Genomic DNA, 22,513 nt, shown 5'->3' with positions numbered 1-22,513 from the left:
TGTGGTGCTGTGTGCCTACATGTTGCTGCTATTATCTTCTCTGGTTTGGTAATTGCTGAGGCTTCTAGAACGTAGATATCCATGCATAAGTGCTGTGTGTTATCACACCCTTATCTTGAATGCCTGATAACTCTTGGCACCTTGGTGTGTACAGCCTTCCCCAAACACACATCTCTGGTATTTAGCCATCAAATAAACCCAGCAAACTCCCTCCCCTTTTCTTCTCATACTTTCCCTTCCATGCAATGAGGAAGGTGGGGCTTGGATATACCACTTGCTCCTCACCAGGTGCCTCCTTAAATTTTGCATAGGTAGCTTGTGAATCACAGCTGTTGCCTCTGACAGTGAAGTGACAATCCATCCCTGACCTGTATGCAGCTGGGAGCAGGATGGGCTCATACTGGAGTGCTCCTGAGGTAAGAGTGTGAAAGCTCTAGGAACTGAAGATGGCCTGAGGTGTGTTTGTGGCTGGGATTCTGGTCAGGAGAAGAGGACTCGTGAGCTTTTATTTCTAAGTTCATGCATGTATTTACTTATTTATGTAAGGATGACTTGTACCTTTGCTGGTATTAGTTGCTTTGTGGAAGGCAGTCTTGGTAGTGAAGCTCAGCCACAATGGGTGGTGGACACGGAGGCTGGGAAGCTTCTGAGTGCCTCAGAGGAGCTTTCTGTGAATTTGGGATGAATCTGTGGTTTGACCCAAGCATTATGTAAGCTGTGCTCTTTCACAGTGCAGCACCTGCCAGCTGTGACTATAAAAATATGGTGTCCAGGTAGCTGTGCTGGCAACCACAGTAGTGATGCACTCAGGAAGGTCACTGCCTAAAACCAGTGATTAATGGTGATGGTCTTAGTTTCACATTGGTCCATGACTTATGCACAAAAAAAATCTTGATCTGTCTAAGAAGTTGGGGCATGGGTCTTTTTTTCTTTTATTTGTTTGATGGAACATAAGTGGAAGAGAAAACCCTAAAACTGACTGTTGGGTTCCAGCGAATGAACATACTCTGTCTCCTTCTCAGTTCTGAAATTAACCTTCAGTTTGCTATGAACAAGTTATTTGATTATTCTGTGCCCTGCTTCCCTGGTTGTATAATGGAGATTATAGAGCTTCTCTCCATATACATGGATATGTGTTGAGATAAATGTGTATTGATGCTTGCAGATCTCAAATGGGGCATCCCCATGGCTTAAGAAATAACACACATGAGCGTCTAACCAATCTAGTCAAAGAAACACTAAGCATCTACAAATTCATCTTTTTAAACAGAACCTGGCAATGGTCTTTGTGTGGAAAGTATGCATAGAAAGCAAGGAAAGAGACTGTCCTCTCTGCTCTTCCCCTTTCCCTTAACCACTGAAACAGCATCAAGAATAAAAGTAGAGACTTCTCAGAGACAGGGGAGTGAGGGGAGACTTTTTCTACCCAGAACCTAAACCCAGACAGATTACATTAAAACATGCCCTTCTCTTTTGGAGTTAGACATAAAAACATACCAAGGTCAGCTTATCATAATTTGAGAGCGATGGGAGAATTTGTAACTTCTCACCTGGATCAATTCCTAACTAGATAAAAAGAGAGGAGTGACATAACTCCCTTAAGGAATTTGGTGGAGTCATTTTGCTTGTAGAGAATAGGAGAGGAACTCGGTGATGCTTTCAGTGAAGCAATAGCTAAAATTTCAGGTACTAAAATCTTCAAGAATTTATAATTATTTTGAGTCAGGTCTGTTATTTGCCTTTCCTTCTGCACTTGACATTTCAGCTAATGATCCTTCTGCAAATATCCAACATCTGGTTTGATTGGGGAAGTCTTGTTAACATCTCTTCCAAAGCTGATTTCTTGCATCTACTTTTTCGTGTTGTGCTGCATTGTGCTAATGGTGCCTCGCTCACTAAACAGAGCCACAAAAAAATTATTTCTTGTGTCAATGACATACATACACAGTGGTAGTCCTTCAAAATTTTTCCATTTTTTAAACTCTATGTAGATGTGATTTTAACTTCCAAAGTAGTGCAAGCAGTTCATAGTCCAATTTTGCTGCATGGCTTTGAAAATTGCAACAGGAATTTGTGGGAGAGCATCTTTTATGAAGCATAAGCAATTTAATGTTAATGCAGGTAATAAATTTTTTCATTTTTCTGCAGAGTGATGAATGCCCTTGCTGTTCATTCTTTGTGAAAATCATAAGAATGAAAAATCTTAGAAAGGCAGATCTGTGTGAGTATTGCAGTCTTTCTTTGCACTTATTAGTAGTTTGGTTCTGAAAGCAGAGAATGTGTGCTTGCTACTGGCATTGTAACTAGCATCTGTGTATGAAGTGACACTATGGTTTCAAATATTGATGAATACTTGAATTTGGACAATGCTTTGAATACATTTTTATATAAACAATACATTTTGGTTTATAGCATGTTACTATTATTAATGGAAATAATAAATGTCTACTGTGGTGTACTGTAAAGTACCTTAACTACTAACAAGGTTCAGAGCCAGACTGATGAACAAATTCGGTTGTTAATTCTCAGTTGCAGTTTTTGAATTTCTTTTTACTTTAAAGAAAATAAAAGGTAGAAGGAGCACTATATGTCCTATTGTCAAACAGCTTCTTTTTCTGTCAAAATTTCACTGAAATGTATTCGAATTAGACTTTTCAGGATAAACAAATACCACTGAAATGTTTCTGAGGACTTGGAATGGGTAAAAGTGGGAGTGAAGAGAGAAAAATATCAGCTGTTCCTCAGTTAGGAGAAAGAAAGGTCAATATCTCAAATTCCTGACTCAGAAATAACAAGTCAGGAACAAAAATGAAAGGAAGTGAATATAAATCTTTGTGTATCAAATAAGACCAAGTGAACACAGCAACTGTATTTGCCTCCATGGAGATTCCTATTTAATTCTTGGGTTTTTGCCATTGTGTCTAGCACAGGGATACTGTCTTTATTTGAAAACAGCAAATCTTTAGAAAAAAGTGAAAGGATGTTTCAATTTCCTCTTTGTCATTTCCATCTCAGGTGAACAGTTTTCTGGCATGTTACCACCCCAAGGGAATTTCTAAGCTGCCCTGACAGGCAATAGCATCAAGACAACCACCTGCAGAGCTGATAACCAAAGGTGTACCTCTGGCCTTAAAATGAGGGATGTTTCTCTCTTTCTCAGCACTTTAAAATGTTTCGAAATTATGATCTTTACATTCTTACAGACAACAGAACTTCCAGAAATCCATAGCTATTTATCTTAGCTGCTTATCTTTTATTAGTATTTATCCTGTATCTTCATTTTGAGCAGATGATTGATTACCTGGCTTCAGGTTTGAAGCTATAACACTGGAGATTTGCTTCCAAAGCCAGATGTGGAAGAAGGTCTTGGATACAAAGAAGCAGAAGAAGCAGTGCTAGGTGACAGGGTCTTAGAGGAGCTGCTTCATTCACTCCCTATTCCAGCTGCTTTTCTTTTATTGTGTGCAAGAGAGAATCACATTTTGTTTACCCTCTGAGAATCAGGACCAAGTTACCAGTATCACAGCACAGAGTCAGTGAGTTTTTATCTCCCCTGTGTACATACACTATCTCAGAGCTAATAATTTTGTTAGTAGAGCCATGCCACATGGTGTGATACACACAGCACAAGAAATGAGACTGTTAAAAAGCATTATATTGAATGAGAAAACCAGTATGAGAGTGTAATACACTTCTTTATGTGGCTCACATTTATTTGTTTTAATTACTATTTCTGTACATCTTAAAGTTGTTAAGAGAGACAGAGATGAGGACAGAGAGTTGAAAGAGGGCACAGAAATAATTACAGCTGCAAGGAGCCATTGGTGTTCTGTTGGAGTCAGAATCTGGTTTTGGCAGACTGCCTGTCAAGCATGAGTACACTTTGCTTTCCTTCAGCTGTGGCATTGCACACCTCGTGGGCTCTCTTTGTGCAGAGGGGCTGCTACCCACAGTGTCCATGTCTTCTGGTACATGGACATACAATATAGGACTTATTTTTTATTATGCTTAGCTGTAGCAATCACATATAATCTTTTCCCTGTGTATCAGACAAAAGGTTGTGTTTGTGCGTAATAACAAGGATTAGGCTGCTAATATGCATTAAAGTCTGTTAGGAATAAGGCTTACTTATGAACCAGAAGGAATGGCTCGCTAATGATGAAGGTTATCAGGGAACTATAATCTAAGTAGTATGTATAGTGAAAACATAGCTGTTGCAACTTCTAGGCATGTTTGAGTTTGGCTAAATTTTCCTAGTGAAAATTTAAAATAATAGTGATACCAGACCAGTCCAAAGTCTCATTTGAATTGAGAACATGTCCCCAGAATTGGCTTACAATAAATGTTTTGGGGTACGGCAAACACTGAACCATGCTTTTTCCTGCCCCACTTTTTCAAAAGGTCTGTGGTTCTTGAGGTCTGTGGCTGGGAGATCTGGCTTCTGAGTCAACAGGAGTGTTTGCATTTAATTGTCATACCCCAGATTTTTCGCTTCTGGAGGCCATTAAGGGATCTTATTTTGATACTTGTCATTTCACTTTGCTCTACACACAGATACTCATTTTCAGTTTCACAGGAAAACACCATTCCCAGTTCCAGGATGTTATTCTTTGGGGAGGTTTATATGATTATATTGCTAACTAAATAGTTACAGACATTTCTTTTTTCTCTTTGCCTCGCATGGCCAGCAGAAATGCCTGCATGAGAAAACCTGGTCCATCTCAGGCTGGTGTGAAAAGGCCTTTTTTGCATATTAGATATGTCAGCTCTTACACCAAGACAACTGCCCCCTGGTATTTATCTCAAGAATTGCAGAATGCTTATCATTATATGACTGCTTTAAAACTGAGACAGCTTTGTGGCTGTCACAAATCTTCATAAATACATCCAGCATTTCTGCAAAATCTGCCTGGAGGTTGCAATTTCTCTGCAACTGTCAAACACGGCTTACCTGTGGCACCAGAAAAATGGGGAGTCACTGACAGCATCAGGAGCAAAAGTCACAAGCTGAGGTGTCTGGGCTCTCCTTGCTCTTGTTTTCCAAAAGCTTGTCCACCAGAGAAGATCACTGGAAGAGGGCACAGTTTTTCTGTTCACATCCCACATTTATTTCACAGAAGCCAGCTTTATGCCGGGCTCTGCATTTCCACCATTTAACCATGGCACAGTTACTTTCTGGAGAGACTTGTCTGCCAGCCAAGTACTGTCAAAGTACCACTGCATTTCACCCTATATGCTGCTTATAAAGAGAGATGGATGTGTGTTGTGCAGATCCCCCAGAGCAGATCTTGTTTTCAGCGTGGCTGCCCAGACCTGCCTTGTTGTGTACAGCCCCACTGGAGCACACCCAGCACTCACTGATCCCAGAGGCTGCCACCACTGCAGTCACAGCAGGCCATGGGCTGGCACAGCTGGCAAATCTAGTTTTTCTCAGTGGCTGGGCTCACTGATCTTCCAGGAGATAAAATATCTTCTACACTGCAAATTGGCATCTATGGAAGAGAAACCTGTTTGCTTCATGGGCTACAAGTGAAATATAAACTTAACATTCTATACATATATGTATTTAACAGAAATACTCCATTCAGAAAACAAAAAAATGTCTTTAGAATTGGTGGCACATCCTAGTTAGTATTTCAAAAAGTCCAAGGCTACAAAAAGTTTTTCCTGGAAGAGTCTACAGCTAATTTTTTTTTGTTTGTTTTCATTAGTCTGAAAAGATAATCAGCATTCTCAATTGATAAAACTTTAGGCTCCCCATTAGCTATAGTACTAAATCTGGGCCTTATTAAATCTGAGCCTGTTGCTATGTAATTTCATAGCAAGCTCACAATGCTACCCTACCTATTGATTTTAAATTTGCAAGGTAGTAGTACCAATGTTTTTCCTTATATCACCTAAAGCCCGTGTAACACCATCAAAACAACAAAACCCCTCTCAAAGCCATGTTCTCCAGAGGAAACAAGTGTGTGTGGAAAGGACTGACTGAAGATACGCTCACAACGTGCTGTGTATATTTCCTTTTACTTCACCTCTGACTGTACCACTGGTGTGAGAAGGTAGCAGCAGTCTTTGTGCAAAGAGGGCAGTCAGGCCATGTGGTCAGTGCCAACAGGCAGCTGACTGGGCTGGCCAGTGCTAATGGCACTCTCACTTTAGGGTAAAATTGCTTCCTGTGGTCATTGGTGTTTGCAGTGGTTGAGAATAATCCTGGGATGTGATCGTTTCAAAAAGAGTGTTAGTGTCTTTTCAGGGCACCTCATTTAGGTTCCTGATGCCACTGCCTCCTCAGACAGGCTGCTTTTGCATCAGTGGAGAAGAAAGCCTAAAAGAGCCCAAAGACAAATGCTTGGCAAGAAGAATCTGCACAAGGACAGAGAAGTCGTTATATGGATAACTGCCAGGTTGCAACAAATCCTGTAAACAGGGATTTCCTAACTGGTTAGGAAACAGAAATAGGCATAAAAACAGCCAGTAATCACAAAGAAGATCCTCCCTGTGATGTCATATCCCGGAGCAGGGCTTTTTTACTGTAATTGTAAGCTGCTAGATCAAGTTCAAGAACTTATTGCACAACTACTGAGGTACCTGTTGAAATGAAGGCCTGGTCTCGATTGATGTTTGTAATGAAGTCATAACCACAGTTAATAATAGGAGTACCAACTGAATGGATAATCTCAGTGAGTATTACATGAATCAGTTTCACAGCGGCATTTTTTCTGTTCCTTTCTATTCAGTCTTCTTTTTGGTTTCATCAACTCATGTGACCCAAGCCTGCTCATGCTCTTGCTGAGTTCATTGTTACCAAACACGTATATAAACCTAGTTTCCCTCAGGTCACCTGTTTTGTATTCTCTAAACCAGAAGATTAATTCCTTTTTCTTTCCTTTTTTCCAAGTCTTTGGTGGCCATGATGGAATGTAGCTTATCTTGTACTATATACAATTTTACTCTATTGTATTAATGGTAAATAGTGTGGAGTCAAAAAGTCTTCTCTGTGCCTTGATAGCAGCATAAGCTGCCACTAAAAAGGACAGTGCTATTTACAGTCAAGGAGATCCTTACTTGCTCTGCACACCTCCTTACAGCTGTGGGAATAATTGCATCTCTTCTGCTAGGTATCAATGGGTTGTATGTAGGTGTACATGCATCTTCTTGCAGCCATGCTGGCTTCTGTGTGTTTCTGTGTGCAAGAACAGAAAACTGTTCTGGTGGTCAAAGGTATTGTGTGTGATGCTCCTTCATGGCTTCCTTTAGATTCTTGGTGTAGTCTTAAAGCAGAAGAGTTTCTCAAAGAAACTCAGAGCCAGGGCTTCAGCAAGGACACCAGAAGCCTCACAGAAGCATTAGGAAGTTGAACTGATTTACTGACTGAGAGACTGGTGAAAGTAAAGAACCTTTAGGTAAATGGTATGCTCATCTCTGTCTCAAAAGGAAAGGTGAGATCAGCTACCGTGCTCTAATACTGTACCAGTGCAGGTGGCATTGCATCTCCTGTCCTTCCTTGAAGAGGTATGAACTTTAAGGACTGTGATGTGGTCCTAGTAGGCTTCATTATCATCTTGTTTAGTGGGGGCTTCTTGTTAATGAGTGGTTGAAACAGCTTTCAAAATATTTTAAAATGTCAAAACCAGTTTTAAAACAGGTTTGAGAAGGGTGGAGGCAATGGAAATGAACAAGGGAGAAGCTTAGGTGGAGAAGAGAGGCTGGAATGAGTAGGTGGTGATGGTAGCAATGCAGAACCACACGGTGCTTTGAGAGGACACGGGTCCATGCGGTGATTCAAGATCCTTCATTCTTCCTCTGCCATTTCGCTTTCAGAGTTAAAAGGCAGTGGCAGACATTGCTCAGGAAGTACCTTTCTAGTTTGCATTCAGAAAACAGATAATTATGAAGTGTGTTTTTTGATTCCTGAATAGGATTTCTGTTTACACATTTCCTTGGGCTGAGCTGAGTAACACCTTCTCACCATTTAAGAAAATGAGCTGAGCATTGCCTTTTCCCATACTTATAGTCTCCCACATCTTCTTTGAAATTATTATACCTTGGAATTTTTGATCATCCTTGATAAGGACCATATTCTACTCTATATCCTCCTTACTGTTGCACAGATGTGTATTGAGTCTAGGACCAAAATATACTTAGCTTGCCACTAACCACATTAACCACAAACTGAATATCAATAAACCTGTGTTTACAGTACTATTACTTGCTATTTGGACATTCAAAGAATTCATAAGTAACAGATATTGATAATTAAATTATTCAATTATTATAACTATTGATAATTCATAAATAACAGACAATAGATAATAAAGGTTTACTCATTATAGGAATTGCTTCAGGATTTTTTTGGGTATTTGTTTGATGGGCTGTTGTGGTTTAGAAATGTACTTCCCAATTTAGTGCTCCCACTAAGACTCTTCCTACAAAGTGCCACTTGCTTCTCCTGCTGGGTGAGCTGGAGAAGAGACTTGGAGTCCAAAAAAGGTAAAGATTATGGGTTAAGATAAGAACAATTTACTGGAAACAGCAATGAGATAAGAAAGGAAGCAGTAACAGCAACTATATTAATGAAGAGACTCCCTTCCTCCATCTCCAGGCAATAATCTCTGGGTCCTGGCCATACCCCCTCCTGGCTACTGCAAAAATTAACCCTGCTCTGGCTGGAACAAGAACACAGGGCAAATGTAGAGCTTCTCAAGTTTGATATTTTATTATGAAAAATACATTTTTGTTCATTGAATCCCAATAGATTTTTTTCCACCTCAGTACCAGTCTTGGTTGTTCCTGTTTCATCAAAAACAGCAGCATCTGCAGTTCATCCAGTTATGTATTATGCAGTGTGACTGATATCTGTCACTGGGGATTCATTCTTTCTCTGCCCTCTGAGCAGAAACGTTTTGTTTTATGCATCTCTCTCTTAGCCTCCTTACCAATGAACGTAGATGAACACTGCTGAGGTGGCTGGTACAGTAAAGGCACAGTGCAATAAGGCCTGTGGTACGTCTTGGTCACTGTGGAGGTTTTGAACACCTGGAGCAGTGCCAGGGAAAGCCCTGCCCATAGGCAAGATTCTCAGAGCTTGAGGTCCTCCATCAGTGATGCTCTGCGGAGCTGTGGGCAACCTTTTTGCTGAATGGAAGACACTGATTACCTTGTAGATAAGGACCAAGAACCCAGATGTGATTTGCTATTATGTGGGAGGCCAGTGCAAAGTAGAGAGGCTAGATTTGACATGGCTGGGATTGTTTGCACTGTTGAGAAGATACATGAGAATGTCCCCATGGGACTATGGCTCCTCTCTTGGGCACTTTCTATGACTGTATCCTCAGCAGGAGACAATAAAGTAGTGCTGCAGTAAGTAGCCAGTGAAGGTTAAAAGTAAGATTCACTCCCAAATTTTGGTGCTATTGTTTGCATCATATCCTGCAGTTAAATTGACAGTAGTCCTCAATATTTTCCTGACAAAAGTGCTCATCGTTTCTTACTTGTTTAGGATCAATCTCGACCAAGAATGCCTTGTCAGAGGCATTTCTGAGTCAAAATATGATGCTTAAGGAAACAAAAAGTATTAGCTAAACTTTTAAAACAATTTTGTTTCTATTCCCTTATTGAGTAAACACAATTCTTGTGAACACTTTCTGAAGAAAGAAAATTTGTGAGTGTTGATTTGGTGGTTTAGCTCTTTCTGGTATTGATTTTGTTCCCACTCCTGTTTTCTTTGAAATCCAAAATTTGTGTGTACTGCTTGCAGCCTGTTTCCAAATCTGTTTCTATGATGTTTTCTTCTGATAATGGTTTCTTTAGATGCTGTTACTACCCTCTGTATCTGCGTTGATGTCTGAGCAAGACTTAGTTTTGGCTAGTTTATTTTTAAAAGGAAATGAAAGAACCTTCCTAAAAATCCTAGCTAGCAATAGAGCTGAGATTGCACCACATTATCACTCCAAGATGGTCTCAGGTGGAACAAAGAAAATCTGACCGTTTGGTAATACCACTTTTCCAAAAATATATGACATTTTGGGTCTTACTGGCTGATTATCTGAGGGTGGAGCACTGAAAGAGTGGCAATACTTTTAAAAAGTCTGAAAAGGGAATGCCTACAGAAATGCATGATTTGTAGTTAAGCTGTGCATGGGCTTCTTTGCACTACATTGTGTTGCTTTTTGTGTTGTTTCATTTTGATTATTGTATTGTGATGGTACCTGGAGACTCTATGTATGGATTTAGACCTTGTTCCTCAGACACTGTATCTTTTTAGAATGAAAAGGGGGCAACTCTTCCAAGGAACTTACAGTCTTATTTCAAGTGTGTCAAAGAAGGAGTTTTGGAGTTGTTTTGGAGACAGCACCCAGCTATCTGGTAATTGATCCCTTGGGCTGGTGTACCATATACAGTTGTCCTATTGCTTCTTTCCCTGATAGTCAACCCTGGCAGGGAAATGGCTTAGCTGTTTTCCGTGACTGTAATTGGCCTGACATGATTATCCTGTTTTCTGCCTTCCAGCAAAAACATGGAAATTACATGGCAGCATTTCCATATGACACCTTACAGGTTCACCTGGGCTGGTCCTCATCTCTTGAAGCAGGATGAAATTTAGCTTGTCTGTCACAGTTTCATACATGTCTGAGTACTAGAACAGTCTGAAGTGAGTTACCTAAAAAATTTATAAAATCTCTCTTGCTAGAGCTAATCCTCTAAGAGCTGGAGCAGTATTCTAATTTTTGCCTCTGTTCACACAGAGACACATATCATTATCCTCTTTGTATCAATCATTTGGACGTTACAGAACTGATTATTTGACAACATTTTTGTTGCTGTTTAATTAGTAAACTCAAGTCTTTCAGCTCTTTCTCATATGCCAGGCTGCCTAACTCAATCCTCTTCAATTTGGGTATGGTTAATAGCTGGTAAGAGTTAAAGCATTTTATAGTGGAAAGAGGAAAAGAGTGGAAGAGAGTACAACATGGAAGGCACTGAGTGAGCATCCACATGCTCTTCTCCAGGGCTAAAAGTGTACGCAAAAGCATCTCAGTGCTAAATCTGATCACCTGCACTGACATTTAACATTGTGTGTTTGGGATCTGGTCCAAAATGTAATTAAATTTGTGTTGTTTATGTAACTTGCCAGATGCATCCTGCAACATTTTAGTTCTGGGGTATAATTTGTTATTCTTCATGCAGTGTCCTTCCTTTGATTGCTTGCTTTCAGAGTCAAATATCTGTCTCCACCTACATTCTTGTCTTAGGCTATGTTGAGACTGAGACCTCACTGGTTGCTAACCTACCTGGTATTAAATGTGGATCATCAGATTGTGGGACTCTGTTTTTGCTCTTATTAAGGGTAAGCAGCCTTGCTATAGACTGAACTAGCCTTTCAGGTTGGTATAGGTCTGTTATGTTCAGGGAGGATGAAGAACTGAACCTACCACAGTTCTATCTAGATACAAGCGTGTAAGTCATAAGTTTATCACTACTTTGATACTCTGAAAATAATGAGTGTCTTTCTTCTAAACCAGGAGTCCGCTCGTGTGTACAAAAAAGAGGCATCCCAGACCATAAACGAACAAATTCCCTAAAACACCCATACATCATTAGTGCATAACTTGCAGTTATGAACGAACAGCCTGCTCCTCTGGTACCACTAACTATGCAAAGTTCTTTTTCAAATGTTAAAAATCAATGAAAGAGTTTTTGAAAATAGTGTGTGGGAGACAGCTAAACAAATAGTTTCATTACCAATAAATTATTATCAACAGATGTATTGCATACATTCTGCATTTTAAAATTACAAATGCAGATGTCTCTTATTATTGTGTGTAATATTAGGATATTTTTAAACATTATTGCAATGTTAAAGTAATTTCTTACCTACTATAGGAGTAAGGGTGTAACAATCAAGTGCATGCTGAAAAACTCGAAGATGTTTCATGTTCAGACAGTATCATAAGACTTGAAAGATAAATCATACATACACTGATTGCACAAGTTGCTTTAAGTAACACCTATTCATTGCAGCATGGCTCACGCCACAAGTTAAAAGAAAATGTGGAAGGAGACCCAAGAGATTGGTAGAGAAAGAATAATATAATTACTGATCAGACTCTTCCTGGGTCACATCCAAGCAGATTACAAAAGTGGAAAGGATAGTTATCACTGTGTTATTAGTGGGGAAATGCAGATGGAAAAGCAAGATAAATTTAAATGAAATCAATTGCCCAGAGTGATTTAGCAGTCTGTGACAGGGCTGGGAATGGAACCAACCTGTTATGAGACCTTTTCCAGCAGGTTACCCAATTGGTCATGCTGCCTCTCAGCATGTCTGTATGTACAGTACCAAACTGCGTGTTACTATACCCATATCTGAGCTATAGTGGGAATACACGAATTTTTAGAGCTGGAGACATTGGAGACAGCTGTAGTTGCCCAGAGAACAAAGGAAATGTCAATTCCCTTGAAAGGACAGCAGATTTGCTCAAAATGGGAGGGCTGGAAAGGGTGGATGACAGTGTAGAGAGACTGAGTCCCAGCATTCTTCACTGCATTGTCAGGGTCTCAGTTCATCACCACAGGTTCACAGGGCAACTGTTCTACACTCTTAGGAGCAAACGCCCTGCATTGCTCCCTGCTAAAAATCAATTATCTCCTTAGTGGTATCAAAGACATTCCTAACCACCACCAAATTCTCCACATATATCAGACTGACACACAACGGGAACGTTGGTTGCACAGATACCTGAGTACCCAACCCGCCTCTCACCTGAGCTCTGGCAAGGCTCAGGAGACAATTCATTCACACCGTGTGGCCGTGCCCAGCACTCTGAGCAGCCTGGTCTAGTGGGAGGCGCCCCTGCCCGCAGCACAGGGGCTGGAACTGGGTGCTCTTTAATATCCCGTTGGAGCTGGGTGGTCTTTCATATCCCATTGGAACTGGGTGCTCTTTAATATCCCATTGGAACTGGGTGGTCTTTCATATCCCATGCAACCCAGGCCATTCTATGATTCTGTGACAGCTGTGCCCACCCAGGCAGGTCTGGAGACAAGACAAACCCAAAGCCACTGCTGTTGCATTAAGATTCAATGCCATATTTGTAGCTCGCTGTGCAACCTTCTGTGACATTACCACCTTTTCAGAAATTTGAATTTTCTTCTCTATCAGGGCTCAGAGTTTAAATCACAGTAAGATAAAAGTGCACTGCTATTTTTGCATATTGTTTTTCATGGTGAAGGTATGTGATCACCTGTTGGGTGAGACAGCTCATTACATGGACTGGATTACAGATATGTGGGGGCACCAGACCAGATGGGAAAGTTGGTTAAGAAAGTATTTTACTCTTGAAAAAAGGTTCTCTTAAAATGTGTAGGCAATTTTCTTCTCCATCACAGAAATCTCTTCATTTACAACCAACAGGGCACATATCAATAATGGGTTTGTTAAGTCAAACTAGCTCTGTGTGCTCTTTTCTTGCCAGTTGCATGTATTGCAGCAGTTTCTTTGAATCGCCATTCATGACCTGAGCTCCCACTTTCAGAAGGCAACAAATAGTAATGAATGGTTTTGAATAAAAAGCTGTCAGAAAAATTATTGAAACACCTCCTTTTTGCAATTTGCCGTATACATGCAGTGCTATAAAGCTATGCTTTAAGATATTTGTAGTAATTTGTTAGTTACAACATACCTTTTCAAATACAGTTAGCCAAACTGACTGCTACATAAGCCTGTCCTTGCCCACTGCTTCCCCGGAGATTGTCCGGACCAAAACCATCAAGAACTGCAAAGATCCAGTGTGGAATGAAACATTTTGCTTCAGGATCCAGAGCCAAGTAAAGGTAAGATGCAGAGTGCATTTTTTTTCTTTTGGGGCAGAGATATCATAGTGTGATCAACATGTACAGCAAAATAAAACCAGAAATAAATATGTGTGAAGGACTGCAAGGATGCTGGTAGGGGGATTTGGAATAAAATGTAGCAGCAAAATTAAATTTAGTTTTCTGGTATGTAAAAATTAACCAAGATCCTTCATAACCATTCCTATGGTGTTCTATCACTTTTCACTTTTTATTTTCCTTTTTTAATCATGTCTTTTCGCTAATAAATGTGAAAATTTCAGAGTAAATGGAATAGTGTAAAAGATATGTATGAGCTAGGTAGTGAAAGAATCACAGGGCAGTACTTTTTTTATTATTCCTTTGTAATGACCAAAAATAAAAAAAAGTCACAAACCAACAGCTGAAGTTTGCAAAGGAGAGCTTGATGAACTTTTATCATGATGATAAATATTAAAGCTTAAGAAGATTTGCAAGTCCCACTGTCTTCTCCCTCCAAAAGGCAGCATCAACATCAGGGTCTAGGAGTCCACAAAGATCAGTGGCAGGCTAAGCAAACCAAACTTATTTCACACACGGGGCAACAATCTCTGCTTTACAGTTTGCACTGTTCATTTCCTAGTGCTGGGGCCAGATCAGGACTCTCTAAAAAGGCAAATCAGCAGGCCAGTCCCTTGGCTCGCTCAAGAATTGATAAAATCCTCCAAAGGAGCATTTGGAACAGCTCAATGTGCTCCTACACCACAGGATCTCCAATCCCTCTAGCCTTTGACTGCAGAAGTTGCCCATGATGCATGTTCTCAGGCTTTCTGCCACAGTTAGGTGGTACTGGCCCTGTTTGGTAACTTTCACCTTTCACGTCTGCCCATCTGTGGCCTACAGCCAGTGCTTTCCCTGTAAACCTAAAAAAATTCCAACTTCTTTCAAAATTCCAGTGAGGCACAATTGCATGAAGCCCTGCAGGGTTTTTAGGGAGGTGAAAGGCAAGGGACAAACATTGCAGCATGGGAACAAACACCTACTGATCTGCAACTCTTGCACAGGAGCACCTGCTCTTCCTGAAAGATTTTTCAAGACTGCAATATCACACAGAACAGCTAAAAAAATACCTTGGCCATGGAAGCTGCTTGAACTAGTTCTTCAGAAGTAGTGCTTGGGAAGACCTTATGTTTAAATTTCAGTAAATTTGCAGCAGGAGACAAGATATGTGGCATTACCTGGAGTAGTTTTCAGCGTGTGGCAACTGCAGCATGGTGTTGGTGGCTGTGGCTTGAGTGTAGGCTGCAAAAATGCATCCTGGGGATCTGGGACAACCAAAGCTCAGCAGTTAAGATAAGGCTCTTGCAGGTTTCTCTGTACGTGCTGCAATTCCTGTGCTCATTATCCTCTGAGCAGAACCAGAGTTTGCTGATCTGATTATTTTCTTCTTTCCTGTCCTGTGTTTTGCTGAGGTATTCATCTTCCCAAATTATGGTAGCCAGAGCTCAGTAAAACCATATAATACTGACGCTGTGGAAGAAAGGAGACAGGGCATGGCTTGGGCATGTTTGTGCTGGTTTTTCCCAGGAACAGCAGTGTTTACTGATGGGCATCTGTTTTGATGAATGTCTGACAAACAGTTGGCTGGAAAGGGTTTCCCAGGCTTGTGCTATAGGCGCCATTCCCACAGCTCCAGGAGGGTGACCCTTCCCAGAGCTGGTGGCACACAGCCCTGCCAAGGGCTGTCTCTGTTCGTTACCTGGCTCCCAGTGATGCTGCCCTCATATTCTCTGTCAGGAGAGTTAGAAAGAGTGAACTGCCCAGACACCCAGGGCTGCTTCCCCTACAGCATGCTAGGGGCATGGCCAGAGATCTCCCTTGGCCAGCCAGCACCCTGTGCATGCCTCTCCTGGTCAGCTGGGAGTAGCTGGGACTGCAAATCAGTTGGTCATTCAGAAAATAAGTCAGGCATTTAAACCAGATAAGGATATCCCAGTGCAGTATCACAGCTAGGAAAACTGATCTGGTTTTCAGTGCAAGCCTGACTTCTATTAACTGCAGACTGTTGTTTTTAGGCGTGTCATCTCCATCACTTTCCATAATCCTTTACAGGCTGTTTATGGCTGGCCTATAAACCAAGGTGCTGTGGCTGATTGCCTCTTGACAGTATGTTTCTATTAGCAGGTGTCATGGACAGGGCTGAGGTCAGTGCAATACTTTTATGTAGGTGGCCTTAAAGGTCAACAACATTTCTGTCTTCTGACAGTAAATTGCAAACTCAAGGTTATTTGCCATCTCTCCCTTGGTAGTTTCTTGCAGCTTTCTTTCAGTGTTATTTGTCTAGTCAATCACTTATTACATTTAGGTATGGACCATTCTGAGATAAATTGTGAACTTCTAAGACAACAATGTTCACATGCTCACTCTCTCTTATCCATGTGTTTGTGTGTGAGACCATGAACCTGTGTGTCTTTAATAAACATCAAGCCTCTTAGCAAGTTAAATCTGATGCATAAGTAAGAATCTGAGATAAGCGCTCCCTGTAATTTGCATGAAAATGAGCTGCTGAATATATTGAGGGAGGCCTGAATTATTGCCCCACTGAGTTAAGGCTCAGCACCTGGGAGGCATCTCTGAGCCAGCCCATGTCGAGCTACTAATCAGGCACAGGAGGGGCTGTTACCCATCCAAACAGGCTTGACAGAGCAGGGAGAAGAGGGGATTTATACTGTGGTATTTGTGCGATTTAGCAGAAGCATATTGCTTTCTGTAGATTCCATGGTAATTATATCTGTTTAATAATTTACAGGATAAAATTATGCAACCATGAAGTAATTATATGGTACATTCTTAATGTATTTTATTTGCTGCTTATATCCAAGGGTTTTTAATCTACCAAAAACAAAGTCCTGACAACTAGCTGGTTTCCTACAATTCAGGAAAAAGTGGTGACCTCAAACCAAATGGAGGCCAAACATGGTTTTCAATATTCAGTGATTCTACTAGCTTTTGTTGTTTAAATTACTCTGCAGGAAAACTGAACAACCAACTCGACTCTGTGTTAGGTTCAGAATATCTTTCTTCATCTCTGTGTGGATGCAAAGGTTCTGCATGCTCTCTCACTTCTCCCCACACTTTCCCTGTTTTCCTTAACATGCTGACCACATCAGCATCATTTTGTGTCTCAGTAAAGTCTCAACATAGGATCCTAATTATGAACCTCTGTTCACAGAATATTCTTGAGATGAAAGTCTATGATGAAAATGCAGTCACTAAAGATGACCTCCTCTTCACTGTTCTCTTTGATGTTGCTAAAATCCAGCTTGGAGAAACAGTTCACTTGACATTTCAGCTAAATCCCAAGGTGAGTGATAAAACTGCCTTGGTCACAGGAAGAAAATACATTTTTTTGATATTACCTCATGAATAAGTTCTTTTAAAGCAATTGTAGGTAGGAGAGTTTGTTTCCTCTTGGTATGCACTTCATATACCCTGTGAAGAACCTTCCAAACCTAATCAGCAAAGTGGACAAGGGCATGATCCTGAAGGCTTTTGCTAGCTCATCAAACCACTTAGCAGATGGTTTTTTCTGACACCAGAGTTGCCTTTTCCCCCCCTCTTTCTTGACTCTGTTGCTCAAACAGGTTTTGTTGGAAATACAAAACTTCATCACCATTGCACAAAGTTTCTTTGTTAGAATTTCTTTTCCCAGCAGAAGCACTTGTGAGTTTGGGCATACTCTGGCACAGATGTTGCAGTGTCCCTTAAAAACTGATTCCTTGCCCTGTTATTCTTTTGAATATACCTGAAAATAATCCAAAGATCAATACTGAGGCGCTAAAACCAGCTGATGGCCAGTTGCTCAAGCAATTTCATTGTTTCAGTGTGCCTGAACTAAAAACATCATGACTTCAACGTGGGATGTGGGTATTCAATTTAGACACTTCCATAGATTTGCTATTTCACTGACTTTTCTTACACAGTACATGTAGGTGTTCAGCTGCACAGTGATTTTGGCAGGCAGTCTGCCTTAACTTCTCTGGGCACTGGCCAATGTGTTATCCGTGTTGTAGGAGTCCTTTTGATCAGAAGAATTGCAAATGCCCTCTTCTCTTCAGCAGTATCCCTCTTCAGATAACATTACAGAGCAAAAAGCCAAGCCTGTGGACAGTTTTAAACCAACAGTTACTGCTGCAGGACTGCCTGCCCTTCTACTCTGCCTCACCACCAAAAAGAATAGGGCGATTTCGCCTGAGCACTGTTGGTTAACAAAGGAGGGAGAACACTTTCAAAATCACTCTAACTCAAGTGCTTTCACTCCTCACACGATATCCTGGATCAGGAAGAAAATTTGATTTGATTGAAGAACTCTTTCAGGAGCCAGAATAATAATTGACAGCCACAGCTAATGAGAAAGAAAATTAATTCAGATGCTTATAATAAATTATTTTTTTGCAGACGCAGGAGATGCTAGAGGTTGAGTTTACATCGGAGAGCATGTGAGTAACATCCACAGGAAAATGCCCCTTTGGAAGCAGTAAAACATATGCTAGCATTTAGTATTATAAAGTTTAAAATACTCAGCATAGCTGGTGTTGATGAAGTTAGTTGCATATTGGCTAAAACTCTGTATTCCTTATCTACCAAGAATCATCCTAATTATTAATTTATCCTATTACTCACTGAATGAGGGAGGATAATAAGAATTGCAGTCATCATACTTATTACAACTATTCTTTACCATTATGGTTAAAAAAAAAAGGGAAAACTACCTTTCAGATGTGTCCCTAAATTAAAAATCAGTGACATGTTTGAGATCATGCTGGACAAGACAAACTTCAAGGAAGGTATCATTCCTTGATGTTCATTTAAGGATGTACTTAGGTGTTACTACTTCTGATTGCATTTTTTTTTCTCTTTCAGTCCAGTCCCTCCTGAAAAGCTTGTGACTAATGGTGTATTAGTGGTAATTTTAAACTATTGCTCTTCTTTGTTTTCATAATAGTGATAGGAATGGTGAATCTGGCAGGTGCCCCAACACCTCACTGCAGGCAGGGCTGGAGGGGAGGGAGATGGGGGTCAAACACAGGTAGCCATCCTGTTGTGCTGCTCCCTGCGGGAGGATGTGTTAGGAAAGAATGTGCACACTCATTTGGGATACTCAGAGACCTGTTCACCACCACAGGCTGATACCAAGCCTATTGACAAAGCCTGAAGTGGTCTTTCACTGACTCACTGCTGCTCTATCTTTCTTTTGGGAAACTTCTTTTGTGACTCCCTCATGGCCATCCTGTTCTCCCCTCTTCCACAGGATGATATGGAAGTTGCTTTCTCAGCTGCCCTTAACTCATTACTTAGAGGAGGTAGCACTTGACTGTCCAGCTTCACCAAAGCAGGGAAGCAAGGACATCCCTGTGATTTGGCCAACCCATCAGTTTGGTCTCAGGAGGTCTCAGCACACTCCCATTTGCCCCCCTGTCCTGTCCAAAACCACCACACCAACTTTTCTCTTTCTCTTCCCAGTCCTGTCCAAAACCACCACACCAACTTTTCTCTTTCTCTTCCTAGTCCTGTCCAAAACCACCACACCAATTTTTCTTTCAGCTGAAACCTGTCATATTTTCAGAGTGACAAAGTCTTTCTCCTATCAGCCTGACAAAGAGAGGGTGGACTGTTTTCCAGACCCCAGGGGCTCAAGTGACCAAAGAGAGACAGCAATGAAGTCACCCAGATAAGGCATATGCTTTAACCTCTCATTTTTTAATCCCTGCTACAGTCTCGTGAAATTTCCTGCTTGGAAGTCCTAGTGGACAGCAAATGGACAAAAAAAGAACCTTCAGGTTAGACCTCAAACTAGAAGCGAAACCCCCTTATTTTAGGTTAACTGACTTATTTTGGTTGGTTGGTTGGTTTGGGGCTTTTGTTTGTTTTTGGTTTTTGTTGTTTTTTTTTTCAATTATTTTTTTGTTTTAGTTTTTTGGGGGGTTTTTTGTTTGGATTTTTGTCTGTGTGTATTGGGTTTTTTGGTTCTTTGTTGTTTGTTTTGTCATTTTCTTATCTGGCAATTTTTATACTTTGTTCTTACAATTAGAGCACAGGAACTGGATAGTTAGGAGTGTATATGCAGGTTCACAGATCCAACAGTTATAGTCTGTGCTAACTAACTATAAAAACTGGAATTTGAAATTAAAGGAATGAATCTTATAAATGCTGTAAAGTAAAAGAAAATACATATTTCTATTTCAACTAGGTTTTATCCAATTTGCCTGTATGTCTGAGTTTTTAAAACATCTACTGCAGCTTTATAAGCTTTTTGGTGTTTTGTGGTTTGTTTTTGATTTGCTTGTTTGCTTTTCTCCTCTTACTTCTTGTACTGTTCCCTTGCTGGATAAATAGAGTTTGGAAGCTTTTAAGCATTGTTGAAGGTTCTGAAAGACCATTTAATGTTCCATTTCTGGGATTATAGTCATTAACTTCTCTGTATATTTTTCATGTTTGGATTTTTTTTTTTTCCAGAAAAAGACTTCTTGTTTTCAGTGAAGGGATCATATGAGAAGAGCCAGACCCTGTCGCTGGGCTCTTTCTGGCAACCTCTGAAGCCCCTGAACTTCCATTACATCAAATATGGACTGTCAGAGCTGTGCATGGCTCTAGCAGAGAAGAAACCTCATTTCTGCCCGGTATGTCATCATCAGCTTGAGTAAGCACAGTAAACTCATGGTTTTCTACATTTACTGAGGCAAATGGAAAGAGTTTGTATATTGAATAAAGAAGTTATTTAATGAACTCAGCTCTGAAACAGCATTGTAACCTCTAAGATATACAAATACTTGATGTCAACTGGAAAACTGCTGGACAGGGACCCCATTTGAAAAAAGCAAAGTGTTTTTGTATGGTTTATACATTAAATATTTCTCTACATTATTATTTATTTTTCAGTGTACTTCAGGTGAAGACAAAAACGACTGCCATGCATCCCTGACTATTCCTCTGGATTCACTTCCATTCAGTGAGAAAGTGGCAGTAGCAAAGGTGATTGATACCAACTACTTAGAATAATTGTTAAGCTATAGACCAAAGATCAATGGGCATGAGTTAATTAGATCAGTGTAGGAAGGTAGGGATTGAGATATGTAACTGTTAGTGCCCTTAGCTTCCTAGCAATTCCTAACACCATGGACCTCTACATTTTCATATGAACCTAGCAGAACAAAAATATTACAGCCAAACACATGTCAAAGGGATTTCTATTTCTGTGACCACCTCAGGCACTAATGCAGATCAGAGCAAATGCAAATGATGAGGCAGGATGGAGCACACCGGGAGAGCCGGTGTTGGTTTTTACTGTGTACTGCTCTCTTTATCTTTAGTATAAAACAATATAAGGAAAATAAAGTGGACTTGGAGAAATTTTAAGATTTTGATGGATTTTCTGATTGTTATGGCTTTCTGGCTCAATGTAGCTTTTAGAAAAAGAGAAGGGCTTCAGAGCTGATGGTAAAGAAAGAACATAAAATGATCTCCAGTGTTTATATCCAGTGTTTATATTGTGTTTTGGTTTTTTTTTTTTCCTAGGATGAGACAATCAATTTACATGTGAAGTCAAATGACTGGTAAGCAATTCTATTCTAGGGTTTTGTAATTGTGAAAAAAAATTGCTTTTTTGCCTCCTAGTCTATTTCTGTAACTAAGGGAAAGTATTTAGTCAATTATTATATTTCCTTATTCACCTATGTTCATTACCCATGTCCAGAAGGTGGTTAATTGTGCTAGGTGAGATTTCCTGTTATGCTGCTATACAGAAGTTCAGTTTAGATGGGGGGAATAATATTTTCTGGTTGCAACATATGTAGAGCTATATATTTAGAAAAAGCTATCTTTCCTTTCCTTACTTGTAAAAAATACAAAGTATTTCTATTTATAAAATCTGGCAGTTCTGAGGCAAGAAATCCTAAATATTCCAATGTTTATAGTATCCATGTATCGATTGCAGTATTTATCTTAGACACTTCCTGAAAAGCAGTGTAGAAATAAGGAATATTTCTTTCTGTAAGATTTTGCTACGTTGCAGTTCATCAGCCTTTTCTCTACCTTATCTATACCATGTGCTATGTGCTTTTGTGGGGCCACAGTAGCAGCTTTTCTAAGCCTCATAATAAAGTTGTAGGCAAGCATCCAGATATTAATTTTAAGTTATTGTGCATTCCCTGTTTAACCCTGGACTTTGCTTCAGGTCCAGAAACTTAGATGTTCGCTTAGAGTTCGATCTATGTACAGAGGAGAAAAACTTCCTACTGAAAAGGAAGAAGTTTGTGGCTTCTGCTCTGAAAAAAGCACTACATTTAGAACAAGACCTAGAAGATCATGAGGTATGGGGAGCACCCCAGGGACAGTAACATGCTATGTAACAGGAAAATGTTATGCTCGTAGCCTTCTGCATATTGTTCCATAACTAGCCCTGATACATTCACTACACCATGTAAAGCATTGAGGAATGCTTTTCTACATTTTCTATTTTAGATGAAGAGCCAGTATCAAACCCTCTTGATACACATTTTTCCTGAAAACATAATGCCATAAATCAGAATTTTTTCTCTATTTCTTTTTCATCTGTGCATTATAGACCTGGATAGTCTGACTGTTTTAGCTGATCAGTCTTGGTTCAGTCCAAGAAGAAGACCAAGACCTCATAATGTATTTTATC

At 40.2% G+C, this 22,513-nt stretch overlaps 1 protein-coding gene across 3 annotated transcripts in view; it reads left to right on the top strand.

The window, feature by feature from the left end:
* The first annotated feature begins 293 nt into the window (after positions 1–293).
* The window catches only part of LOC134419611 (cytosolic phospholipase A2 epsilon-like), a 31,815-nt gene continuing 9,595 nt past the window's right edge, over positions 294–22,513 (top strand). Inside the window, exons 1-11 of one of the 3 annotated variants that reach the window (XM_063159087.1) lie at positions 294–416; positions 2,149–2,221; positions 13,697–13,833; positions 17,042–17,173; positions 18,268–18,308; positions 18,733–18,775; positions 19,586–19,649; positions 20,326–20,489; positions 20,749–20,841; positions 21,385–21,422; positions 22,043–22,178. In XM_063159087.1, coding sequence (XP_063015157.1) covers positions 390–416; positions 2,149–2,221; positions 13,697–13,833; positions 17,042–17,173; positions 18,268–18,308; positions 18,733–18,775; positions 19,586–19,649; positions 20,326–20,489; positions 20,749–20,841; positions 21,385–21,422; positions 22,043–22,178 — 948 coding nt within the window. In that variant the 5' untranslated portion in view covers positions 294–389. The remainder of the gene's footprint in view (positions 417–2,148; positions 2,222–13,696; positions 13,834–17,041; positions 17,174–18,267; positions 18,309–18,732; positions 18,776–19,585; positions 19,650–20,325; positions 20,490–20,748; positions 20,842–21,384; positions 21,423–22,042; positions 22,179–22,513) is intronic. The other 2 variants (XM_063159089.1, XM_063159088.1) reach the window with 2 other exon arrangements.

Source organism: Melospiza melodia, chromosome 6 (genome assembly GCF_035770615.1).
Source record: "Melospiza melodia melodia isolate bMelMel2 chromosome 6, bMelMel2.pri, whole genome shotgun sequence".
Taxonomy (NCBI): Eukaryota; Metazoa; Chordata; class Aves; order Passeriformes; family Passerellidae; genus Melospiza; species Melospiza melodia.
The sequence above is the reverse complement of the archived record's forward strand: the minus strand, read 5'-3'. Positions and strand labels throughout refer to the sequence as shown.